At 44.0% G+C, this 26,968-nt stretch overlaps 2 protein-coding genes across 2 annotated transcripts in view; both read left to right on the forward strand.

The window, feature by feature from the left end:
• The window catches only part of svopl (SVOP-like), an 8,888-nt gene extending 7,791 nt beyond the window's left edge, over positions 1-1,097 (forward strand). The window contains exons 13-14 of the mRNA XM_008294195.1: positions 80-193; positions 292-1,097. Coding sequence (XP_008292417.1) covers positions 80-193; positions 292-303 — 126 coding nt within the window. The 3' untranslated portion in view covers positions 304-1,097. The remainder of the gene's footprint in view (positions 1-79; positions 194-291) is intronic.
• Positions 1,098-5,123: 4,026 nt separating this feature from the next.
• Positions 5,124-26,968, forward strand: part of mical3b (microtubule associated monooxygenase, calponin and LIM domain containing 3b) — a 25,034-nt gene continuing 3,189 nt past the window's right edge. The window contains exons 1-25 of the mRNA XM_008294191.1: positions 5,124-5,387; positions 6,401-6,608; positions 6,680-6,796; positions 7,790-7,891; positions 8,170-8,325; positions 8,403-8,503; positions 8,676-8,933; positions 9,160-9,275; positions 9,362-9,488; positions 9,612-9,705; positions 9,903-10,050; positions 10,704-10,900; positions 11,593-11,693; positions 11,771-11,833; positions 12,623-12,796; positions 17,335-17,418; positions 18,495-18,654; positions 21,706-21,809; positions 22,333-22,396; positions 22,544-22,692; positions 24,593-24,755; positions 24,851-24,922; positions 25,829-26,440; positions 26,515-26,588; positions 26,848-26,922. Coding sequence (XP_008292413.1) covers positions 5,124-5,387; positions 6,401-6,608; positions 6,680-6,796; positions 7,790-7,891; positions 8,170-8,325; positions 8,403-8,503; positions 8,676-8,933; positions 9,160-9,275; positions 9,362-9,488; positions 9,612-9,705; positions 9,903-10,050; positions 10,704-10,900; positions 11,593-11,693; positions 11,771-11,833; positions 12,623-12,796; positions 17,335-17,418; positions 18,495-18,654; positions 21,706-21,809; positions 22,333-22,396; positions 22,544-22,692; positions 24,593-24,755; positions 24,851-24,922; positions 25,829-26,440; positions 26,515-26,588; positions 26,848-26,922 — 3,783 coding nt within the window. The remainder of the gene's footprint in view (positions 5,388-6,400; positions 6,609-6,679; positions 6,797-7,789; positions 7,892-8,169; positions 8,326-8,402; positions 8,504-8,675; positions 8,934-9,159; positions 9,276-9,361; positions 9,489-9,611; positions 9,706-9,902; positions 10,051-10,703; positions 10,901-11,592; positions 11,694-11,770; positions 11,834-12,622; positions 12,797-17,334; positions 17,419-18,494; positions 18,655-21,705; positions 21,810-22,332; positions 22,397-22,543; positions 22,693-24,592; positions 24,756-24,850; positions 24,923-25,828; positions 26,441-26,514; positions 26,589-26,847; positions 26,923-26,968) is intronic.

A 26,968-nucleotide genomic window follows, 5' to 3' on the forward strand; every position in this document is an offset into this window, starting at 1 on the left:
TCTATGTGTACTTCAGGTGTTTCTATACGTACTTCAGGTGTTTCTATGCGTACTTCAGGTGTTTCTGTGTGTCCTTCAGGTGCTGATGTCCCAGTCGGTGTTCCTGGCTCTCAGTCCGTTCTCGGTGGCCTGTGTTCTCTGCGCTCTGGGAAACTTCTTGCTGCCGATAGAAACTAAAGGACGAGCTCTGCTGGTGAGAAACTCGTCACCGTGAACGTTCTGAACAAACTTAAATTAATTTCTTCATTAAGAACTTAAACATAAAAACTTGAATCACTTTTATTTTTCCAGCAAAGCTCCTGATGACGCCGCCGAACAACAAACTGCTGCTGTTTTATCTGTTACATGTGTGAAGACATTAAATGTGTCGCTGAGCTCAGCTGTTGCTGTCACTTCGTTAAAGTAAATATCAAGGACTCAGTCTAACAGAACAAAAATACTTTGATTTATACTCTCAGGTGGTCGCTGATGAAAACATTATTATAAAGATAATATTCAGTTTTTAGTAAAAGATCCCTGGAAGCTACAAAACTGCATTTTGTGTTCATGATTTTATGAATGAACGTTGGTAGTTTAGTATCAGACAGAAGTTCTCTGGTTTAAACGTTTGCTGTCCTGCTCAGGGATTTGAATCGCCATGAAGTGACCTCTACATTAAATACCGTCAACTGTAAAACAAAAGGAATCGTCTGATGTTTAGCTTTCAAACTGTCCTTGAACTCCTCATCTGTGAACTGCTGCTCCATCAGGAAAATCAACCGAACCTAGATTTGGTCCAGATCTATTTATTCTGTCTCGCTGAAAAGTTCAACAGACGTAAAGTGTTTACACAACCGAGATTTTGTAAAAACTAACAGAAATCATTAGTTGTGACCAACAGTTCCAGAACATCAGGGAGTTTCTGTCCAGACTGAACTGCAGGCAGTGTTTCCACGAAACAAAGTGTGAAAACAAACTGAACATGTAAATAGTTAAATATCTGTTGTATGTACGTTATTTTCTCATTGTTGGTGACACGTGTGGACACTCGGACAAATGTTGGACGCGTTGATTCTGGTTTTTGTAAAATAAAAAATGTAGCTTTCATTATTTTCTGATTCGTGTTGTTTTGTACAAAAGACGTTTCTGAATGATTTCAGCTTCGTGGAACTGATTCCGTTTTCTTGGCAACTTCTCAAATCAAACAGACTGATTCCATCTTTTATTTCATGCTTTTGTTTTGAAATAATCTGTAAATATATTTATATTTTCTATGGATATTCAAAGGTATGTTAACCATTGGACGACTACATTAACTTGTTTAAACGTCTTTAAAGCTCCACGATTGATGATTATTTCAGTTATCGACTGATCTGTTCATTGTTTTTGCTAATTACTTGTTTTGTCTATAATATGTCAGAAAATGCTGGATAATGTGCACCAGTGTTTCCTTGAGTGTCTTGTTTTGTCTGAAGATGTTCAGTTTACCGTCACAGAGGAGGAAAGAAACCAGGAAATGTTCATGTTTATAAATCTGAGAATTTAAGCTATTTCTATTTTGTTTTAATTCTCAAACTGATCAATTAATTATCTAAATAGTTTAATAGTTGACAACTATTGACTTAATTGTTGCAGCTCTGCTTATGAAATGTGTTTCTGTGTCACATCTGTGGGTTTTCTGTTGAACTACTTTGTTTTTCTTTTTCTCGTCACATTTAGTTTAAATTTTCATCCCACTGTGAAGATCAGGAGAAGTCAATGTGTTTGTGTGTCTGAAAAGATAAAAATCTGATCAATCTGGAGAAATCTAATGTCCTAAAAAGGCCACCGTCCACAGATTAACCCTCTGAGATAACGTGGCTTCGTGATGATTCTGTGACGCCACCTTAAAATACAACAACTAAGTCTTAAACTTCATTTAAATTTACATGTATTTCTTGTCTCTCATAACGTTTTTTGTTGGTGCTTGTCGGTAAACTGGGACTGATGTTATTTCCACCGTGGCCGCTCGGTAGCTCATCGACTCAAGTGTCCGTTTTACCCAAATATCATTTAATAATGTCACGTGAAAGATGTTTCTCGGGTGTTTTTGGGGCTAAAAGGCTTGAAAAGAGAATTATTTGGAGCCTGAGCAGACCTTTTTCTGATCAGTCAATTAAGTCTTCATGATTGATTGATTGTTCGTAATTTTTCTTTTATACAACTGTGAAAAAAAAAAAACATTTTGTCAATAAGTTGGTGATCTAAACCCTGTAGACTTTATTTATTCCACTGAGGATGTGTCAGTTTGACTGTCTGACTTTGAAACAGGTCTTTATTTTTTTCTCTGTAATACACTTTGTGGTCTTAAGGTGGCGCTGATGCATCTGCATTCAGTCTGGAGGCCAGAACGTGTGTCCATGTTTTTCTGGCTTGTACTCAAGTTCTTGCTTTGTGCCTTAAAACTTTTTTGTTGGTGTGGATGATTGATAGGATTTAGATTTTATTAAACTGAGCCTTGCGACGTCTGTCCATGGCTGTGTGACAGTGTGTAATGCCTCCAGCGGCCTCTTGGCGGCACTGTTGTAATGATAACTGTCACCTCACGGTGGCGCTGCACGTTGTACTCCTTCCTCGCTGGTTAAGATGATCTTTTCGCCGGTCGGCTCTCGTTAAGCTCGTTAACGGCCAGATTAGGACAGGATCTGGATCAGCTCTCTGTCTGTCTGACTCTTAGGGGCGGGGCCTGCTCTCCTCAGGCCACGCCCCCGACCTCACCCACACACTCTTGGTCAGCGTTCTTGTTTTCCCACTTTGGGGGGACCAGTGTGATTGGAGGGCTTGTGAGGACATTTGTGGAACGTGAAGGTTTTTCTGTGTGTGTGTGTGTGTGTGTGTGTGTGTGTGTGTGTGTGTGTGTGTGTGTGTGTGTGTGTGTGTGTGTGTGATTAGCGTGGATTAGCCGGTGGCGGTCAGCAGTCACAGTTGGAGTCGAGCAGCAGACGGCCGGCAGCTCAGAGACGTGAGTACATTTATCTGCTTTCACAGTTTGTAGGTGAACTTGAGGCTGATGTTTGTTTCTGTTCAGCTGTTTTGTCACTTTACTGCGACCTCCATGTAAACTGTAAGTAGAGTTTATTAATGTGACAGAATCTGTGTGATTAGTAAGCTGTCTTTAAGGTCAAGAAGTTAAAGTTTTCAGCTTCCACTTACAAGATAATTACAGTTACTTTATTCATGCAGACAGAAGAGATGCACATGAATAGTAATAATAATGACAGAAGCTCTGCAGCTGGACTCTTCACATAAAACATCTTCTGTGATCTGCTGGGTGCAAACAGAAACCAGATAAATCTGAATGTTAAGTCATAAACACTTGTTCGTATGTGGTTAAACTTTAAAGATGACAGCGTGCTGCTATGAAACAGCTCATCGACAGCAGCCTCGTTGTTGTTTCATAAATTCAGTCACAGAATCCAGATGAAGTGAAGCAGCTTCTGTTTCTCGTCTGATGGCCGATAAAGAGGCTTTTGTTTCTGGATGGAGCTTTAATGACAAACGTGTGTGCTGGTGCTTGGTACTGATGGACGTCGTCTCTGAACAGCGCCTTTGTTTCTGCTGTCATGTGACTGAAACACAGTGACATCATGATGACATCGTCAGGTGTCAGCAGGAGATGTTCAGCTTTCAGCGTCTTCAACTTTCTGACGCTCTGTTTAAAATGTTTTTAAAAATATGAGACTTTGCTGGTTTTGTTGTTCGTCTCTGTCATGAATAGTTTTTTAAACGTCTGTTTTTAGGTTTTCTCGGTTTTGTTTGGTTTCATTCTATATTTAACTGAATATTTATCGGTCGCCTTTCAGCAGGGAGCGGCTGAACATTTGAAGGATTAGTTTTTATTGTTTGAAGCTCCTAAAGTGAAAAGATGTCTTCTAGATAGAATCAACCAAATGTGTAAAAACTTCCCTGGTTCTGGTTCTACAGAACCTTTACCTACTGACCAGAGTTCTACCTTCAGACTGTGAATGTTCCAGAGTTCCAGGTCCTTGAAGTCCACAGAGGAGGGTCCAGATTGATCACTTTAATGGACTTTTTCCATCAGTACAGCAGATAGACACATGACATTTAGGAGGAAGAAACCGACAGCTTCTACCAGAACTCCGATGTGTTCCTCATGTGTCTATCTGCTGGACTGATGAGGTTCTGAGCCTGTCACTGGTCTCACCTGATGGAAATGTGAACCAACTACTATGGACTTCAGGAACCTGGAACTCTGGAGGTCACAGAAAGTGAATCTGGGTCTCAGCAGGCGTTCAGGTTTATCAGCAGGACGTCTGGACGTCGGCCAGTTCGTCTTTGTGCTGCAGACGGTCTGAGGTTCTCTGCAGGTTTCTGACCCTTCAGCTTCCTACAGTTCACTGAAGAAACTTGGTCAGAAAATAGATCATTTCCTGTTTTTTTGTTTTTTTTTAAGAATAGAATAGAATAGAATAGAATGCTTTTTATTGTCATCATACACAAGGTACAGTGAAACTAAAAGACAACTCCAGTGGTGCAGAAGTACAAAAAGTATAAAGGACAAATATGAATATATACATGTATTTACAAAAGGAGCCAGTAGGAAGTATGTACAGTTAGCCAAATGGTAGAATAAATATATTGCACTGTTGACCAGAATTTGCATTTATTCATTTTTAATCTATTACCTGGACTCTGTGTTGTTTGTTTGTGCAACATGATTTCTTTAGAAGTTGGAATAACTCAGAAAGACTGATGCAAACAGCTGCATTCATTGTTGAGTTGATCCAAGCCAACAGCGTGTGAAGTCCTGCTGTGCGTTCACCAGCAGTCACCTTCGTTTAATACGTTTTAAAAGCTCCTTCTGACTTTGTAAATTTTGCTCCAGATAAACTCAACACTAACAAACGCTGTACGACAAAACATCTTCTCAGTGAAAACTCAGCAGCTCCTCGACGACTCAGCTTTCCACCGATGATGTCGTTTGTTTTTGTTTGCCAAAAGATGAAAATGTTTTCCAGCCAATCACAAACCAGTATTTCCGTCCTGACCTCTGACCTGCAGTCTGACGGCGCGCTGGAGTCCGTCGGCGACATCATCAGCAGGTGACGCCCTTCCCATGGTGCCCTGCAGCCTCGGGGGTCGCCATGGGAGACGAGTCTTACCCAGCATGCCGAGCTCAGGAGCTGTTCGACCAGTTTGTGTCGGCAGCGACCTGCAGGGCGGCGCTGCGCTCCTTCGGCCAGCTGTGCGAACATCTGCAGCTGGACCGGAGCGCCGCCGAGAGGCCGCTGTACCGGCCAATCAAACGCCGCCTCAACTACTGGAGGGCCAACGCTCTGTGGGCCAAACTGGACCGGAGGGCGGCGCAGGAGGAGTACCTGAGGGCCCGGGCCTGCAGCAACACGACGGTGAGCGTTCAGCGTGTTCAGCAGGTTACTGTAGCCTCTGAGGGTCAGTTTGAAGAAGAGCTTCTAGAAAATCACTGTCAGGACCTGAAAGACGAAAACATCTGCATCAAAAAAAACACCATTAGAATGATGTATATTTATATTGTTTTGTACTTTCACTGATCATAAGTGTTAAATATTCATTCATTTTCATGATTTTAACCCCAAAAACCAGTTTGTTTACATGATGTTGCTTTTATATGACAAAAAAAAAATGCAAAAAATGAAATATTTCAGCAACAACATTGACTCTGATGTGTTAATCTTTCTTGTTCAGTTTCAGATTAATAAAACGCACTGAAGACCTTAAAAACCATAAAGTCCGAATCAAAAAAACTGCCTAACAAGTTTATATTTAATATTATCTGGCAGTTTTGAAGTAGATAAAAATGTTTTTTCTGTTTTAACTGACTGATGAACCACAGTCCTGATCACTTAATAATATTCTGATTTTCAGCCTTTTAAATGCCAGTTTGTTTAAATTTTTTTATGAAAAAACACTTTAAAAAATGCAGTATTTCCACATGGTTCCACATGGTAAAGGCTGATGTGGTTTTTATCCTGCCGTGATCTACAACACAGCTCAAACTTAAAAAGGACAAAAGGGAAGCTGTTTGCTTTATCGGCCAAACAGGAAAACAGCTAAAAGGCTCCAGATTTAAACTGTATAACAACAGAATGCAGGATTTCATGCAGTAACGGGATCGATAACAGAACACTTCAGTCATCAGTGTACGCTGCCTTTTATAGATTTATTGTGAGAACTGATGCTAAACTCTCAAATTTCCCCACAAAATATTTGCCAAATGCAGTGACGCTGCCAAAGGTATCGAAAATTAAATGAAAATGACAGAAGCAAAATTGTCCCTCAGGCTGCATGAGGATGAACCAAACAAGGATACGTCAGTACAGGTGAACTTTATCCATACCTGTTGTTGTTGTGAACACCTGTCCTTGTTGTTGCCTCCTGTCAGTGTGTGGTCATCGGGGCGGGGCCTTGTGGTCTGAGGACGGCCGTGGAGCTGAGCTTCATGGGAGCCCGAGTGGTTCTACTGGAGAAGAGGGACTCGTTCTCCAGGAACAACGTGCTCCACCTGTGGCCCTTCACCATCCACGACCTGCGGGGCCTCGGGGCCAAGAAGTTCTACGGGAAGTTCTGTGCCGGCTCCATCGACCACATCAGTGAGTCTGTGATCTGTTTGTTCTGTCTGATCGGAGCGACCGGATCGTCCCATCATGTTTCCTGTCTGCAGGCATCCGTCAGCTGCAGCTGGTGCTGCTGAAGGTCGCCTTGCTGCTGGGAGTCGAAGTTCACGTCAACGTGGAGTTTAAGAACCTGGTGGAACCGCCGGAGAACCAGCACCGACACAGTGAGGACAGAGACTGCTGGTCGATTATCAGAACCTGAGAAAGCTGCTTTTTCAGAAGGAAACTTAAATCTGTTTACAGATGCAAATGACACTTAAACTAGAGGTGGACTGATGTGTTCTTTAGAGCTGATGCAGATCATTATTGATCCGGGTTGGAACTGATATATAGTCAAGACAGAAAAACTTCAGAAAAACACAAACTGCAACACTAAATGTGGTTCATTTCAGTTTTACATGTTTAATTAAAGGAACCCCCAAAGATGCCAGAAAGAACCATCAAAGCAGGCGTTCCTTTAGGCACCATAAAGACTGGCAGAAGAACTCCAGCAACAATAGTTTCCTTAAAGAACCATTCCTTTAAAATGTTCTTCAAGGAACTTCCAAGTGTATCTCAAAGAACGTTCAAAAAAGTGTTCCTTTAGGCGCCAGAAATAGTGCTTCAAAGAATTCTTCCAACAATAGGTTCTTTACAAAAATATTGTCAGGATGGTTCTGTGTGGACCCGCTCGGTTCTTCTTCAGTAAAAGAACTTGATAATTGTACATTTTTTTTCCATTTCTGTGTTTCTTCCATTAGATCACGTTTAATATTTTGGGTTCTGGACTGTTGGTCAGACAGAACATGTTCCAACATTCTGGTTTGTGATTTGTGAACTGTATGATTTCTCTCTGTTCTCTCATGTTTTATAGAACAAATAATTAATCTAGAATGAAAATATTTGCTGGTTCCACCTCTAATTTCATGCTGCCACCAAACCAAATGAGCAGCCTTTAGTACTTTAAAGAACCACATCAAGTACATGAAGAACCAACCTCTAAACAAAAATGTTCTTCAAACCAAAGATTCTTCTCAAGAACTGTCAGAGAACCATTATTTTTCTGAGAGCAAAGACTTTTTAGCACATTTTAAAAATCAATTTTATAACGAACCAGTTAAAAAACAGCAGCGCTAATTGCTAAACTGTTGTCCTGTTACCTGTGGTCGTACCTGCAGAGGTGGGCTGGAGGATGGAGGTCAGTCCCAAGTCTCATCCCATTGGTCAGCTGGAGTTCGATGTTATTATTGGAGCAGATGGACGCAGGAACACACTGCCGGGTACAACACAACACGCCACAGTCCTTTAAGCCTTCTTTTATTTATTTTACATATTTTCCTGCATGTTTTTGCAGGTTAGCATTAGCCACATGCTAGCTGTTACAGCTTAGATTAGAAATTGTGTTGTTCTGTCATGTTATGATTAGAAACATCGTTTTCTTGTAAAATGACAGTCTTGTAGTATTTTGTAATATTGTGAGTTTTTTCTCAAATTTACTTGAATCTTGGACTTTTGTTAGGAGTTACTTTATTTCTCTTGTGTTTTTGTGCGTTTGCAGGTTTCAGGCGTAAAGAGTTCAGGGGGAAGCTGGCCATCGCCATCACCGCCAACTTTAAAAACAGGAACACCACAGCCGAGGCCAAAGTGGAGGAGATCAGCGGCGTCGCATTCATCTTCAACCAGAGGTTCTTCCAGGAGCTGCGGCAAGAAACCGGTCGGTTCTCCAACACGACTCGTCTCATTCAGAGCCTCCAGGTGTGTGTTTAACCTTCATCCATGTGCCTGTCTCAGGGATCGACCTGGAGAACATCGTGTACTACAAAGACGACACGCACTACTTCGTCATGACGGCAAAGAAACAAAGTCTGTTGGACAAAGGAGTCATTTTAAAGGTAAAAATCACACCTGGAGTCATTTTAGAGCCAACAAACACAGCTGGAGTCATTACACAGGTAGAAAACACACCTGGAGTTGTTCTACAGGTGACGGTCACACCTGGTGTCGGAGATAAACAGAACGCCTCAGACGAATGTGAAGTCATAGAAATGTCTGCTCCTTCTTCAGGACTTCACGGACACCGAGTTGCTCCTCTCTCGGGGCAACGTGGACCAGAATGCATTGCAAGCGTACGCCCGCGAGGCCGCAGACTTCTCCACCAATCACCAGCTGCCGTGTCTGGACTTCGCCATGAATCATTACGGCCAGCCGGACGTCGCCATGTTCGACTTCACCTGCATGTACGCATCAGAGAACGCCGCCATGGTCCGCCAGCGCCACGGACACCAGCTACTGGTCACACTGGTCGGAGACAGCCTGCTGGAGGTGAGACAGGTGGTGAGAAAGGTGATGGGACTGGAGGTGAGACTAGATGCTGGAGGTGAGACCGGTGGTGAGACTGGGGGTGAGACTGGAGGTGAGACCGGTGATGAGACCGGTGGTGAGACTGGAGGTGAGACAGGTGGTGAGACTGGAGGTGAGACAACAAGTCTTTATTCAGACAGACACTATACTAACCCGTCTTCCTGTCTGTCTACCTGTCTGTCTGCAGCCCTTCTGGCCAATGGGAACTGGTGTAGCTCGGGGCTTTCTGGCAGCTCTGGACTCAGCCTGGATGATAAGAAGTTGGGCTCAAGGTGGAGCTCCTCTGGACATCCTGGCTGAGAGGTGAGGACACACCTGGACAGGACACACCTGCTGCTGTCTCACACTTGGTCACATCATGTCTGTTTATCCATCTGTCTGACCTGCAGAGAAAGTTTATATCATCTGCTGCCTCAAACGACTCCAGAGAACATGCAGAAGAACATCAGTCTGTTCTCTTTAGATCCAGCAACGAGATACCTGAACATCAGCCCTCTGACTGTCACACCTGCCCAGGTAAACGCCGAGCACATGGATGGGTCAATGCAGGGATACCGTCTGTCGTCTCTCTTCATGTTTTCCGTCTCTGATTAATTCAAAGCAGAATAAATAATCAAGAAATATGTTTTTTATCTTCAGGTGAGACACCTGGTGGACACGGGGGAGAAGGCGGGGCTAAACACTGGCTGCAGTGACATCCTCCGCCTGCCCTCCCCCCGACTCTTCAGGCAAGGTGAGTTCTCTTTATTCCGCTGTGACTGGATGAGCATTGTAGTGGCAGTGTTGTAGTTTAGGTCGGAGCCTGATGACTGTGGTGTTGTAGTTTGCAGAGTGACCTGATGGAGGCAGTGTTGTAGTTCACGTTCAATAGAATCTACCTGTTGTAAATGCATGACAGCTCTGTTCTGATTGGTCTCCTGTCTCTCTCAGAGTCCTTCTCTCAGTCCAATCAGCTGCTGACTTGGTGTCAGGAACAGACTCGTGGTTACCGCGGCATCGACGTCGCCGACCTGACGACTTCCTGGAAGAGTGGCCTCGCTCTGTGTGCTCTCATCCACCGATACCGACCCGATCTGATGTAAACCCACAAACCATCTGTATTTATAACACAATCATCTGCACGTCTTTCAGTCAGAAACAGCTTCATGATATTTACAATGAAACAGCTTCTAAAATTCCGTTTGTACGCCAATACGTTGGAGGAATAATTTAAAAAATGCATAAATTCTGCCGACAGAACTAAACGACCACAACAGAGAAATCTCACATCGTAACAAATATCTGATTGTTACAGGACACGACGCAGACTTGATTTCACAGAAACAACACTAACAAAACAAATCCTCAAGAATAAGGTCGTTCAGTTCATCCTAACTGACTTGTCGATGACTCGTCGATGAAGACAAAGACTCATGAATGGAAACAAAGACTTAGAGATGACTTATAGCTGAAAAACTCCTTGATGACGACAGACTCGTAGATAAAGACAAGGACTCCTAGGTGTCTTGTAAATGAAGACAAAGACTCGTATATATAGACAGAGACTCGTAGATGACTGTAGAATGCGGTCTTTAACAGCTTAATGACATAAAAATGTCCTTTAAGATGTTGTTCTGAGGTCAATGTGTTGCTGATGTCGACTGTCTAAACCCACGTTAAGTGTGTAGAGCAGCATGTTCCTTTAAAGGCTCAGAACAACCATCGATGACTTCTTCTGTGGTTTAACCTCAGAGACTTCGAGTCCCTGGACGAGTCGGCGGTGGAAGAAAACACCCGACTCGGCTTCGACGTGGCCGAGCAGGAGTTTGGGATTTCTCCTCTGATGACAGTGGAAGAGATGTCGTCTGTTGGAGAACCGGACTCTCTGTCGATGGTGATGTACCTGAGCCAGTTCTACCAGCTTCTCAAAGACTCGGCGCCCCCTGCAGGTCAGGCCACAAACTGTGTCTTTCAGGGAAAAGACTCGGGAGTTAAAGAAAATGTGAAACTTAAGACTAGTAAGCATAAAGTTCTTAAATTAAACTTTAAATGTAGATGAGGACAGCTGAAGACAAAGACTTGGATGAAGAAAAGGACACATAGACGATGAGAAAGACTTGTAGACTGACTTGTAGATGGAGACAAAGATTTATTGATGATGCCTAGATAAAGACCATGACTGGTACATGAAGACAAAGACTTAGAGGAGGAATACAAACGATCAAAGATGACTAGTAGACAAAGACGAAAACTGGTGACTCAGAGATTAAATCAGACTCATACATGAAGACACAGGCTGGTAGATGATTGGTTGATAAAGACAATGACAAATAGATAAACACATACTTGTAGATGAAGACAGAGACTCACAGATGACTTGTAGATGATAAAGACTTGTAGATGAAGACTTATTTATGAAGACAAGGATCTGTAGATGAAGACAAAGAATCAAAGATGACTCATAGATGAAGACACAGTCCTGTACACGATGGCAAAGCCTTCGAGGTGAAACCAAAGAGATGACGAGTAAATGACGGCCAAGACTTTTAAAAACGTTCTTCCACCAATAAGACGTCCAGAAACAGAAGATGGGACCAACAGGTTTGCAGGTGAAGCAGTTGATGTTGTTTGTTGGTTTCAGGCTGCCTGACTCGGAGCTCTGACCTGAGATCAGCTCTCATCACTCCGGCCTTCCTGCTCAGCAGACTGGGAACCAGTCCGTCCAGGAAGAGGAACCCTAAGGTACCTGTAGCTCCGTCCCTTCACACCTGAACCCCCCGTCTGAGATCTCACCTGGTACTAACCCTCAGTCTATGCAGGAGAACAGCGACGCCCTGGGCAAGAGGAGGAAGACCAGTCAGCCGAGTCGAGAGCTGGAGGAGGTCAGTGTCAACTCTTTGTTTCACCGCCTGAACTTCTCAAAGATGTTTCCATCAACAGTTGAATCCTGAAGCAGACAGACGCTTAAAGAAAAGAACTGAGTCAACAGAGAAAGATGCAAAGATCAGTCAAGACAAAGACTTTCAGATGAAGACACAGACTCGATGAAGGCGACTTGCAGATGACTTGTATATGAATACAAAGGCTCACAGATGAAGACGAAGTGTTAAATGAAAACAAAGACTCGTAGATGAAGACAAAACGAAGACAAAGATTTGCAGATGACATGTAGATGTAGACAATGACTTGTAGAAGAAAATAACTTGCAGAAAAATACAAAGACTCCGAGATGACTCACAGATGAGTCAAGGACTTGTAGATGACTTGTAGATAAGGATGAAGACTTGTAGATGAAGACAAAGACTCCTCAGTGAAGAAAAAGACTTGTAAATGACTTGTACACGAAGACAGAAACTCAGAAGATGAGGACAAAGACTTGTAGATGACTCATAGATGAAGCTAAAGACTCACAGATGACTTGTAGATGAAGACAATGACTCGTCGATAAACACAGAGTAGGTGTCTTGTAGATGACTCCCTGGAGGAAGAAAAAGACTCGTTGATGAACACAAAGACTCATAGAGGAAGACAAGAACTCGTAGATGACTTGTATATGCAGATAAAGACTCGTAAATAGAGACAGGAACTCGTATGATTCTGATACCGTGTTCTGGTTCTGCGGTCTCTGGACCCTGTAATCGTCTTTCTGGACTTGGGGTTCTGTTTTCCAGTCATGTGACCTGAACGGTCTTGTCGACGGCCAGCTGTGCGAGGAGGTGTTTGTGGGCGGAGCCAGTCGGTCCAGGGTTCGCCTGATGGCCAATCAGCTGCAGGCGAAGCTGGACGAAGGTTCTTCTACGAGCAGAACTTCTTCTTCTTCTCAGGCTGCATCTCTGCGTCGACAGGTGGGAGCAGACGATTGGTTTCTGATCAATAACGAGATTTAATGACGACATCAGGTCGAAGTGGTGTCCAGCTATGGTTTAATAACTGAAGTGGGACGTTCTGCCTTCAGTGTTCTAAAGATGTTCCGGGGGAACACAATATAGAACCCATAAAACATTCTCACAGTGTTCCACAATGTTATATAATAACAAAGTAAGAATGCTCTGAGAACGTTAGGGCATAATGTTCTAACAGTGTCATCACCAAACACTTTTAGAACATCTTTCGTTATTCTACCTTTAAGAAGAACCTTCTGGGAACTGAAAGAAAGAAAGAAAACCTTACGTGGAAAATATTAGTAGCACCTTGCAGAACCTTTTCAGAACATTTTTGGAACCAAAAACAGAAGACTTAAACATATCATTAGATTTTAATTAATATGAAAGCATAAAGTCAGACTGAAGCTGAAGGTCAGAGGTGGTTTATTGATCGATCGATTGGTTTATTGAAGGGGCGCATTAACAAGCATGGCTGAGACGGCACCTGACAACAGAATGTTCCTTTTAGTTAAAAGCATCATAGGTGACTGTAAGAACGTCATTGGGTTGGTTTTAAAACAGACAGAACGTCACACATGAACTGAACCAGTTCCCTTATCAACCAGCAGGGGGAGCTGCCGTCCAGCCTCCCTCCGTCCTCAGAGTCCTCAGACGCTCCACCAGCAGACACTCCGCCTCAGACAGCATCATGGAGACCGGTAACGATGGTAGAACCCGGTAGAACCCAGTAGAGACAGAACTCCTCTGTGTTTCTGTTCCTTCTGTCCTGTTTGAACCCAGTGGACCACATTCGGAACATGAATCCCAGAAATCATAGTTGTTTTTCCCCTTCGATGACGAGCAAGACGTCGTGTTGCAGGAGGCCACAGGGTTATAGGTCACTGACGTTAGCTTGAGTTAGCGACCGTTTAAAATACAAGGAGACACTGTAAACAGCAGGGGGCGCTGCTGCTGCTGCTGCTCAGAGGAGTGAAAGACACATTCAGCAGAGTTTCAAACAAGGATCAGCTCTATGCTTCTTTCACTTCTCGCTCGTCTGGTATCTATTAACCTACATCAACTCACTGGACTCACATCTGGAACCGTGATGTTGTTCAGCTCTGACTGATGTCATCGTTCTGCTGCAGGAGGGAAACGTTCCAGGGTCCTTCCATGAAAAGTCAATCAGTCCTCCCACCTGGACAATCACACAGAACTTTACCTTCAGACTGTGAATGTTCCAGAGGTCCAGGTCCTTGAAGTCCACAGAGGAGGGTCCAGATTGATCACTTTAATGGACTTTTTCCATCATTTCTGAGTCTCAGAACTTCATCAGTACAGCAGATAGACACATGACATTTAGGAGGAAGAACACATCTGGGTTCTGGTAGAACCTGACACCAGATCAGTTCTACATCAGTCATGAAACAAGTACAAGTTTCCCAAAACGACTATAAAACCGTCATAAATACCTCAAACGTCTCCTAAATACCTGAAAACTTCCAAAACGATAAAAACGAAATGTCCAAAATGATGTAAAATTGATCTGGTGTCAGTTTTTACCAGAACTCACCTTCTGAGTCTGTCTGGGACGGTTCTGTCAGTATACAAAGGTTCTCCACTGTGTTCAGTGACTGTGGACACTTGTTTCCTGCATTTTGGTTAAATGTGAACAAATGTAGGACAAGTTTTGAATTAGTTTGGACAACCTCTTGTTAATTCAATCAAATTTTCAGTCATTTTGGACAAACTTGTCCCTCAGAACCATTTTGGCTAATTTTGGATTAGTTCTGAGTCATTGTGGACATTTACGTTTTCCAGTTTGGAAGTTTTCAGGCATTTAGGAGAAGTTTGAGGTGTTAATGATGGTTTTATAGTCATTTTGGGAAACCTGTACTTGTTTCATGACTAGAAACTGGTGCTGAACAGAACCCAGATCCAGTGTTCAGACCGAGACACCTGGATGGATGTAGAACTGATCTGGTGTCAGGTTCTACCAGAACCCAGATGTGTTCTTCCTCCTAAATGTCATGTGTCTATCTGCTGTTCTGATGAAGTTCTGAGGCTCAGAAATGATGGAAAAAGTCCATTAAAGTGATCAATCTGGACCCTCCTCTGTGGACTTCAAGGACCTGGACCTCTGGAACATTCACAGTCTGAAGGTAGAACTCTGGTCAGTAGATAAAGGTTCTGCAGATACAGAACCAGCTGGTTCTGAGGAGATCATTGAGGAACTTTTTTGCAGATCTTTTCTGATTTTGTATGGAATGACTCATGCAGCAGAAACGGTTCCTTAAACTTGGAGTGATGTTGATGCAGAGTTGGCTTCATGAACACAGGACCTGGTCTGACTGCAGGTCTGACAGGTCAGCGCTTGTTCAGGACATTTTTTCTAAGATCAGTCATCATGACACCCTAAACTATATTCCTGTTTAAATTCTAAGTTGCCTGTTTGTCCAAACCAAGCAGCTCCCTCCCTGATTGGCCCGTTGAGGTCATGTGAACCTGGTGTTTGTCCTGACCGTCCAACTGTCTCCTGTCTCTGCCAGAAAAAACGAACCTTCCAACAGGAGCAGATGAGCTTTCGGTTCAAAGAGAAGATCAAGTCTCAGGGCGTCCTGAGCGGGGATGAGCAGGTACCTGGGTTCTGGTATCGGTCCGTGGACTCCCTTAGAACCCTGTTAGAACCATATTGTTCCTGCTTTAGTTCAGGTCTGCGTCTTTAAGAAACTAAAGACTCAGCAGTTGTCGTGTCCTCCAGCTGCACTCGTCCTCGTCAGCCTGAAACCTCGATACGATCACAGAGTTTGGAGTCCCGGCGGCGCTTCATGTGATCGATAACAGTCAGAAGCCATGAATGGTTGCTATTGAGGAGCCGAGCAGGTCTGTGATCAGCCTGCAGCTCTGTCAGAAGCTCGCTTCAGACGCTCCGTTTGCTGACTGAGCACTTTGTGCAGCTGGACTTTCCCTCCTGTTGTTCTTTCAGCCGCCGTCAGTGTTTGTTTCCATCTGCAGGGACGTCCAGACCAGCTTTCATTGCCCCCGAAATCATTTAACTTGTGCAGATTCTGAGCTGCTTCCCGGAAACTAAAGGTGATCAAGTCAATCCAGTGTGTGTTTGAAAGCTGAACATCTGCAATGCATAAAAGAAAATCTGCATTTCTGCCACCAGTCTGCTCCCTAAAGTTCAAACCTTGTTGTTGCTGTGATGAACTCATTCACCGTCTCTGTGATGTTTTCAGTCTTGTTCCTGTCTGGAGGAAACTTCTGCCTCCTGTTGAAAGAGTTTGAGTTGCTCTGATGTGTTTACATTATAGGCGCCGAATCCAGCTCATATTAACGGATGCAGCTCCGTTAATGCCGACTCTCAAACTACCACAAATGTGACGAGTGTGGGTCGGACTGCTGTCGTTTTCCTTTTCTAATGTAGAACAGAAAGCTTTTATTGTCGTTGTATTCAGGACACAGCAGGATTAGAGGCGTGCTGCTCCTGCTCGGTGCGTTAGAGTTAAACAGTTCCTGGTGTTAGAAAACATTGAGCACGTAATAAAACCATCTGCACACGTTATGAAGGAGGCAGCTGTGCAGCAAAGCACCAGAGTCAGCATTAGCTATAAGTCTGTAGTGATGTGAATAATTAACAGTTAATCGATTGATTGCCGTTAATAATTTGACAGATTGAACACATACTAACTGTTGAGGCAGAAGAAGAAGAAGAAAGTCGTGCACGTCAGGAAACGTGCCATAGACCAGCTGTAGTACCTGGTTGATCCACCAGGTGGAGCCTCTCCCTGTCTAACCCTGTAGAGACCAGAGGAGGCGTCTACAGACTACAGCTCATGGTGGCAGCAGAGAGCATTGTGGGAGTTTAGCAGCAGTGGGACCATGACAGAGACTCTGAGGAGGTTCATGACCTCCAACCAGAGCTCAGGAGTTTGAGACAAACAGGTGCTGAACACGACAGCATTATTGTGACACATAGAACATTATGTGTCTGTTGACTACAATGAGAATATCAGCGCAGGACAAATGTCCATCACTCATGTCAGTGGTCTTGAAAGAGATTCCAAAACATACATCACTGGTGTCCATCCACAAATTGTTCTCTCATTATGACAAATGTGTGATGATGACGGACGTGAAGAAATAATCAGGCTAAGGTTGTAAAACGTCTTGATCCCGATAATCGAGATCAACATCCCGACTTAAAATCCAAACTGATTTCCAAATAGAGTCCAAAGACGTCTTCTGTAAGCACTGATCAGGATGATAGTAAGAGAGCTGGACGTTGGCCTGCTCTGAGCTGGACCTTCTCATCTCAACACAACAACACTGATTCTGCTGTCGGCAGAAAAACACTTCATTTCCCATCAGCTGGTGGAGAATGAAGGACTGTAGATGTGGTCTGTTGCTGTAACCTGTCTGTCTGTCTGTCTGTCTGTCTGTCTGGCTGTCTGTCTGTCTGTCTGTCTGTCTGTCTGTCGTCTGTCTGTCTGTCTGTCTGTCTGTCGTCTGATCAGTGTCTTCGTATGTACACTGGCGGAGTGAGCTCATTGGCTGAGCAGATAGCCAATCGTATTCAGAGTCAGGAGGAAGCTGGTGCGGTAAGACGGGTTCCCTCTTCTGATCATCTGCTTCTTCATCTACACTAACTCCATCTACTGACCAGAGTTCTACCTTCAGACTGTGAATGTTCCAGAGGTCCAGGTCCTTGAAGTCCACAGAGGAGGGTCCAGATTGATCACTTTAATGGACTTTTTCCATCATTTCTGAGCCTCAGAACTTCATCAGTACAGCAGATAGACACATGACATTTAGGAGGAAGAACACATCTGGGTTCTGCTAGAACCTGACACCAGATCAGTTCTACATCCATCCAGGTGTCTCAGTCTGAAGATAAAATGTAGTTTTAGAAATCGTTTTCCTCAAACTGAATCCTGTCTACAGATGGTTCTGGTAGGTTCTGGAGGTAAAACGGTCCTTCCATCGTCTATAACTGGTTATGACCAACCACCATCACACATGCTGACATGAGCCTGGAAAGTTTACCCAGAATGCACTTTGTAAAGTTTTCTCCAGCCCCATATCATGATGCTGCCACCTCCGTGCTTCACTGTCAGGACTGTGGTGGTCCCGGTCAGAAGAGACCCAAAATCACCACAACAAAACACACAGAACCACCCCGTACTGAATGCCCTGGATGTGGTTCTGGTTCTGATTGTTCACCAGAGAAAGCTTTACAAAGTGCATTCTGGGTAAACGTTCCAGGCTCATATCAGCATGTGTGATGGTGGTTGGTCAGAACCAGTTCAAGATGATGGAAGGACCGTTTTACCTCCAGAACCTACCAGAACCGTCTGTAGACAGGAGTCAGTTTGTGGAAGAACAACTAATGCAGTCATATTTGAACTCTGCTGGATGTATCTCATCCAGCAGAAACAACTTTGGCGTTCACATGTTTTCTAGAACACTTTAACCTCATTAAGGAACCAGTCTGCAGCGTTCAGAGCTTTTGGTTTCAGATTCTCCTCTGATAGAGTTTAGTTCTGGTTCTGTTTGTCCTGTTCCCATCGGCAGGCTGTGATCAGTGATGATGTGTAGTCTTGAATCCAGAAGACGACGTTGATGCTTCAGACTCGTTTGGTCTCTTGGTGTCCTTCAGTGTTTTCTGTCTTTGCAGGTTTCCGGCTGCAGCGACGTCTGTTTCTTCTGCAAGCAGAAGGTCTACGTGATGGAGCGTCTGAGCGCCGAGGGCCTCTTCTTCCACCGCAGCTGCTTCCAGTGCGACTCCTGCGGCAGTTTGCTGCGACCGGCTTCGTACGGCTACGACCAGAGCAGCGGTTAGTTCCAACACGAACCTGCACCTCCACACCGCAGAGGAACGTTCCACCGCCGAGCTGGCAGGGAACACTCCCACAACATTACTGATGAGTTCTGATAACGTTTTAAAGTTCTGATCCAGTGTTCAGAGGACATTTTAATGTTCCAATGAGTGTGTCGGCGTTAACATGTTTCCACCTGAGAACTAAGAAGGAACGATTCGCTTTAAAGTGCAGACAAACGCTGGATTTACGTTCGACGATGGTTCATGTTTACGTTCTCACACTGACCTGGATTAAAATCTGTTTACTCGGAGCATCAACAGACACCCTGCAGACGGTTTTACGATCAGATGAACAATGGTTCTGTATACTTTGAGGCAGCCGGTGGCGTTCTGCGGCGGACACATTCGGCTCTTTGTTACCAGACTCATGACTGTGGCCTCTGGAGGATAAAGACTCTTTATCAAATGAAGTGGAGCACATGTATGATTTATCTAGAGGCCTCGCTGACACCCAGGAACGATGAGGAACACCAAGCTCCCTGAGCGATGTGGCCTTTGGATCAGAACAATCAACAACAAGGAACGTGAGACAGAAGAAGCCAGAAAACAATCAAACCTGCTGCTTGTGAAGAGCTTTGGTGCAGATTAACGAGTCCAGCCGTAAAAGTTCCACCTGATCTCAGGGTTTACGACGTTCTGAACATCGATTCGTTCAGCGAGAACAGTGGTGTGTTGTTGAACGCTAAGTGGTCACATCTCCAACTTCACACGCTTATAAGGCATTCAAACATGGGCCCGTGGGCCATGTGTGGCCTTCAGACTGACATAATGTGGCCATACATCGCAGCGTTCTCCTTATAGACTGTAAACAAGCTTCACATGAGCTCTGGGCTTCATTCGTTTGAGTGATTTGCGTGACGCTGCTCTCAGACTGGATTTACTCTGAACGTTCCCACAGCGTTGACCAACGTAACCCACAAGTTTGACCATTTTTAAGTTTTATAATATGTTTTATATTTTTCAGTAACGTTCCTGTAACATTAAACGTGAACTAAGAACGTATAGAGGACGTTTGGATAACACTTTCAGAACCAATGTTCCATGATAACAAAGGAAGAACGTTCCCATATGTTCTCCAAGCCTCAGATGATTTTTATTAAACATTAATGTTCTACGTTGACGAGGTTTGTTTTGGGAACACATCATAGAACGTTCTGTATAAAACTTACATGATAGTGAAGGAACAGCGCGCTCCAGTTTTGAGAACGTTAGCATAACAGCACTATAACAAAGCACCAAGCTCTTGGAGCGTCTTTAGAGAACATTATTCCACCTTTAAGGAGAACGTTCTAGGAACCATAAAATAAAACTTCCATCGAAAACATTACTAGAACATTCTCAGAATGTGTTGTATGTTTTGGTCTCTTAGATGCATCAGATTTCTGCCTGGTTATTGAGGGAACACATTACAGAACGTTGTGTATAAAACGTTCCCACAATGTTACATGATGATAAAGGAACAATGCTCACCTAGTTTTTTAATATTAAGGCACAACAGAACTATACCCAAACATTCGTAGAGCGTCTTTAGAGAACGTTATTCTACCTTTAAGGAGAACATTCTGAGAACTAAAGAAAAAAAAACCTTCCCACTGAAAACATTGCGAGAACATGTTGTGGTGCCAGATGACAGATTGTCCCTGTGGATGAGCTGCTGGATCCTGACCTGTCAGGAAACAATCGGTTCTTCTAGTTAGCACGTTCCACCAGGACCTGGTGGTTCTGTCCAGACTGAGCATGAGCATCTCTGTTGTTCTGCAGAGTTCTCATTAGTTACCAGAACGTTTCTCGTGCAGGTAGGACAACTAAAGACGTTCTAAAAATGTTTGGTGATAGAACTGTTGTGCCCTAACGTTCTTCAGACTGGACGTTGTTCTGACAGGGTTCCTCCTTTGTTGTCATGTAAAACTGTGGAACGTTGCAGGAATGTTTCATGGAGGAACGTTCTGTGATGTATTTCTTCAACGATCATTCAGAAACGTGGTGCAGAACAAACAGTTCTATGAAAAGTCCTGTAAATCCTACTTTATTAGGTTCCTTTGTTCTAAAAACGATTTGAGAACGTTCTACAGAGTTGTTGTAATGTTTCCAGCGGGAAGTTTGCTTTTTTATTTATTTAGTTTTTTTTATAGTTCCCAGAGTGTTTTTATTAAAGGTTCTAAAAATGTTTGATATGGTTCCATCATTATGCCCGAACATTCTCAAAACTACATGATGCACTTAGAACGTTCTTCCTCTGCTATCACTAAACATTGTGAGAAGGTTTTATAGCAGAACGTTCTGTAATGTGTTCCCTCAACAACCTCCTCAAAACATTGCCGGGAAAGTGTTCTACCTTTGGTATTATATATGTTCTAAGGCCTCGAGAACATCTGGAGTCAAAAATGTTGCGGATTCTTGAGCCAGAATCATCAGATTTTCAACAGTCCTTGAATGCATCACCTCTGAAACGTGGTTCTTTCATCGACATCAAGCAAATCTGAGCTTCAAAATTCAAACAAAATATCTTTACGTGTCATTTAGGAGGAAAATCCAACCGACTGGACCGATAAATAAATGCAGCGCGGATCAGAACCAGTGAACAGAGGAGCTGGTTGTTGGAGATACATCCAGCGTGGAGAAGCATCAGATTTGAAGACACAATTACTTCAGTTTCTGGTGAAACAGCCTCTGTGTTGTGCTTCAGACACAGAAGCTGCAGATATGAGGAGTCCTCTGCTGTCAGCAGTAACCCTGCCGACGCCTCGGGCTTCACCGCCACACGAGTCTGAGGTTCTTTATCGCCGTCCATATTTTTAACCACACAAACTGTTTATTGTGACTCTGACATCTGCTAAAGCCCAGCAGCCAATCAGAGCGCAGCTGTCACATGACCCCAGTTTGAAGTCGAGGCGGGAGCCGGTCCGAGCGTCGCTATAAAACGCAGATGATTCAGTCCAGTTCAGACCAACATCTGTCCTCAACATCTGTCCTGACGCCGTCTGTCTCTGGTTCTGTGGGTTCTCAGGGAGGTTCTACTGCCTGCAGCCCTCTGAGTGTCGACTCAGCGCTCCGACTGTGAGGAAGAGACCGACCCGGTCCGACAGAGCTGCTTCACACCGAGCGTCCATAGTAAGAAAAACTTGGTTCTGGTCCTTGAAGTTCTTTTTACCTGCAGTCAGAACACATTCAGACTGTCCTGGTTCTGTCAGAATGTGTTCACACTGTCCTGGTTCTGTCAGAGCATGTAGCCGTTGGTTTAAACAGACACGGGTCATTCAGAACACATTTGAACTGTCTCGGTTCTGACAGAACAAGTGTGAGTTGGTTGATACTGTCCTGGTTCTGTTGCACCACGTGTACATGGTCCCAATTCTAAGAGATCATGTTTAAACTGTTTGGTTCTGGCAGAACATATTAACACCGTCATGGTTCTGTTAGAACATGTTGGATTAATCAGTTTAAACTGTCCTGAATCTGTCAGAACTGGATGTTAAACAGATGTTCTGCCTGGAGCATGTGATGGTTCTATGTGCTGACATCAGGTTCTGACAGGTGGCTGTGGGACAACCTGTTGATTGATTACCTGATTATTGATCACCATCGACAGCCTGCAGGTGTTTCTGAGCAGTAAACCCTGGTCTTTGTCTCTCAGGTGTCTCTGAGTTCGGGCCCGTCTCTCTCCAACTCGCTGGCCTCGGACCGCCGCCGGTCCTCAGGTGAGTCGCCTCGCCTGGTCGTCCTTTCAGTCTTCATACTTGTTCGCACTGAGCATGCTCCTTAAACGGGAATCAATGTGGGCTTTAGTGTGTGTGTGTTTCTGTGTGTGTCTGTGTGTGTGTGCGGCTGCGTTGGTGTGTTGGCAGCTGCTTCTGTGATGGCGGCGACGCCGGAGAGGATCGAGCTGGAAAACTACCGCCGGAGCTCGAGGACGGAGCTGCAGGAGGAACCGGAGGAACCGGAGGAGGTTTCTGAGGAGATCCTGAACCGCTTCAACCTGAGCATGGACGAAGAGGCTCGGCTGGAGTCAGAACCTCGTCACAGGACTCACCTGAGGTCAGAGTCTCACCTGAACGACCAGGAAACAGGAAACAGGAAACTACAAACTCTTTAAATATGAATTAGTTTGATCAGCTGGTTGAATTACAGTCTGTAAAAACAAACATGTTTAACTGAAGATAATTTGTAACCTGCTGCCTTAAAATCAGGACTGAGACGAGCCGAGACGTGTTCGCTGTTGCTTAAATTTAAATAGTAAAAAAACGACAGACAAACAGCTCCATCAGCGTCACACTTCAGGTTGTAAAGTTCTTTTAGTGACATTTAAAGAATGCGATACGCTTCTGTAGATTTGCATCTCGTTGGATTAATTTGTAATATTCAGTTGTTAAAACACGATATTAAAAGTCAACTCAAATAAGCATCTTATTGGTTTAATTCATCGCGATGCTGCTTCAGGAAAATTTCATCTTAATTTGAAATATTAAGTGAGTTCTGAGTAGTTTCCTGTTTTCGCTTTATTGTCAGATTGATTCGTCAGCGTCAGAGAACAATCAGAACGGTTTTTAAAATGTAAATCAGATTAAACTGAGCTCACTGCCGGCCGGCTGGAGGTCCTGGACCTCCTCAGAGTCTCTGTCATGGTCCCGTTGCTGCTGAACTCCCACAATGCTCTCTGCTGCCTCCACCCAAAACCTCCCAACAGTCGAAACAATCAAAATTCAAACCACTGAAATGTCAACAACAAAACCATTAATTCAACGATTTGGATTTGACCGCTCCACCTGGTGGACGAACCAGGTACTGCAGCTCATCTGCCAATCATTTATTTTATATTTTCACTTGGTTAAATTATCAATATTTGATTAATAATTGATCGGTAACATCTCCAGCACGTTCTTGATTTTTAGTTTAGATCCACATTCATGTTCATTGAAGGTTTTTGGGTTCTACGTTCCCCCTCACGGCGGCTCGTTTTACGTTTGTTCACGTTCTCGTTCTCCAAACTGCACAGAACAACTTGATTTAAAACGCTTAAAGAACCATTTATTTCAAAACATTACTTAAGAACCATTTAGGAGGTTCTTTACTGCACGAAGTGGTCCCCAAAGAATTATCCTGAAAACGGTTCCTTAAAGAACCTGTTTTTGTCCTCTGAAGCCACATTTCTGGTACTAAACGGAACCAGTTTTTGACAGATCTTTGGATTTTCTGTTAAAAAAAAAAAAAACGAGGAAAGAAGTGTTTCTTCTTCTTAATCTTTGTGGAACTACAAACGGTTCTACTGCCAAGAACCACTTTTGGTTCCGGTTTTAACACTTTCCTGACTGCAGCAGCGCCCCAGATCCGGTTCTGTAGCTGTAGATGTGCAGAACGTGGATTCTTTGGGTAGAAATAACAACTTCTTGAGTGAAATGCGACTGTTTAGGCACAAGTTTGATCTGTGAGTCAAATGTCTTTGTCACATTTATGACTTTTAAGCTAAAAGAAAAGATAAAGTATGAATCAGAACAAGTGTTTTACTCTGAGAACCTTCTGGATGTTCTGCAGAACATTCATCAAGTTTTAGTCAAAACCCACTTTTAAGGTGGAATTAAGAGACAGAATTAAATTTTTTACACTGAAATCACAACTTAAAGTCAAAGTTGAGTCATTTTATGTGAAAGTTAAGATGTTTTAAGTCACATTTGAATTTTAAGGTAAAGAAATAAAACTTGCTGAACTGAAGTTACAAGGAGCAGAATTCAAAATGTTGAAGTTAAATTATGGGTGTTTTTTAGTTTAGACATTTTTCAATCAAATGTTTTGACTTTTGAAGTGAATATTTTCAGTATTTAAATGAAGCTTCTGAATGTTTGACTTTTCGGTGAGAGTTTTTCTGTGACGTCGTGTTTTCTGCCTCCAGCTCGGAGGAGGAGGAGGAGGAGGAGGAGGAGGAAGAGGAGGAGGAGGAAGAGGAGGCTGAGCGTCGATGCCTTGTGACCTCGGAGGAAGCTTCGTGGAGGGAAACTCTGCAGCTCCGCCAGAGAGGCGACGAGGACGGCGAGGACGGAGGCAGCGAGATGGAGTCCAGCGACGGTGAGCTGAAGCGTGTTGTTGTGCGTCCGCGGCGTGTTGTGTGTGGTCGTGCTGCTGTTGGTGATGTGCTGTTGTGTGTCGCCCCCTGCTGGTAGAGGGGGAGTACAGCCCCTGGGACATGGAGCGGCGCTCGGGCCTCTGGCTCCTGATAGAGGAGGAGGACTCAGGTAGAAACCAGACTGTTCAAAAACCGTCACGTTTAGATTAACAGCAGCTTGAAACCTTCATGCATTCAGTGAACATTCTGACTTTTTTAAAGGTAAATGTGTGACTTCATCGTAACATCATGAACATTTTCTGTTATTATTGCACAACTTGACTTGTTTACATCAAAATGATTTAACCTTTAAACCAAACATCTGACTTCATGAGCTGCACAAGTAACAAAACTGAGTTCAGCTAAAAAACTAAAAAACAAAAAACTACAACTTTTAAAGGTCAATGAAACTTTTTAAACCACAGTCACATGTTCTGTGTGCTTTAGTGGATTCATCCGCTGCTGAAAATAGTCCTCGACCCCAAAAACTAAAGTTTCATCACGGATTCTTTTTTTTTTTAAGCTGAACATTTGATTTGTTTCTTGTTGTGTGTCTTTATGCATTTTGCTTCTGCATGCGTTTGTGTTTATTTTGCATCTGTTTTACTCAGTTTCAGATTTTTTTAACAGGTTATTTTTATTTCTCTTTGCATTAAATCAGCATCTTTTTGTTCGATTTGTCTCCTTGTGGTTGATTTGTGTCTCTTTCTGGCCTGTCTATGTGTCCTCATCATCATTTTGTTGATATATGTTTATCTTGTGCATCCGTTTGTGTTCATTTGACTTTTCTTGTCTTTTATTTGTGTGAATCTCTTTCTTGCCTTCTTGTGGTTCTCTGTCGTTGTTTGTGTCTCTGTGTTGTTATTTTGTGGCTTTAGGTGTTTGTTTTGGCTAATTATGTGTGACTTTGTAAAGTATGTAAGTAGCAGAGTTCAGGTAACTAGAAACTAACCAGTCTAACTAACTACCCGTCTCTCCTGACACGTCTGTTAAATAAAAATAAATCCATGTTTCTGAACTCTTTCTCCGTCAGAAGAGGAACCTTCTCCTCAGCGCTCCGACACACCTGTTGACTTTGACTCCGCCTCCATCCCGCTGCCCTGCACCTCCTCCTTGTCCTCCACGCCTCCCTACTTGACTCCGCCCCTTGGTGCCACGCCCTCCACGGCCTCATTTGTCACCATTCCTGACTCCGCCCCCGAGGAGGAGGCCGCCACAGCGCCGCTAGTGCCTGCCGTTGTCGTGGAGACGGCGGCCCAGAGACTGGGAGGGCGGGGCTCCTTTGATGACATCACCCCCGAACTGCCGCAGAAAAAGCCCCTCCTCCTACTGGGGAGGGAGGCGGAGTCAGATGAACAGGGGGTGGTGTCAGATGAGGAGGCGGAGTCAGAGGGGTTGAGGAGGAGGGGACATAGGGAAGCTTGCAGCCTCCCCCCTCTCCAGACCGGGGGCGGGGCTCTCCTCCTCCATCTGAAGGGCCTCGCAGTGGCTCCGCCCCCTGGACAGGTGGGGGAGGGAGGAGGCGGAGCTAGAGCCCTGTTGAAGGCGGTGTTTTCTGGAAACATTAAAGAGCAGACGAAGAAGAGGGGCAGAACCTTACCGGCAGAGAGAACGAGGAGGGAAACAGCCAATCAGAGGAGAGCCACAGGTGATGATGTAATACCTCACGCCCAGACAGTGATGTCACCGAGATGGTTTAACAATTTTACTTTCTCTGCTCAGATGTGAGAGGGGAGGAGTCCGATCTGGACTCAACGACAGTGCTGCAGAGATGTTCCCTGAAACCCCAAAACAACGTAAGAATCAAATCAGCCAATCAGTGCACAGATAGAAGATTAACCAATTAGGGCATACATATACAACAGCCAATCAGAGCACAGCTACAAACAAGCCAGTCAGATACAGCTAGAAACCAGCAAATTGATATACAGCTACAACGAGAAGCACGTGTCATAGGGGTCAGACCAATACCTGGATGTAGTCAGGGATCAGAGTAATACCTGGATATAGATGGGGATCGGACTAACACCTGGGTGTCCTTCTGATGTCCCGTAGTTGCGGTTGGAGCTGTTGGACATCACGTCTGAAATGAAGAGAATCACAATAAAGGAGGAGGAGGAGAACCAGGAGGTACCAGCGGAGAGACACAGTCATGTTTATTGTCGTGTTGTGTTTA

The sequence above is a fragment of the Stegastes partitus genome, unplaced genomic scaffold (genome assembly GCF_000690725.1).
Source record: "Stegastes partitus isolate 25-593 unplaced genomic scaffold, Stegastes_partitus-1.0.2 Scaffold946, whole genome shotgun sequence".
Classification (NCBI taxonomy): Eukaryota; Metazoa; Chordata; class Actinopteri; family Pomacentridae; genus Stegastes; species Stegastes partitus.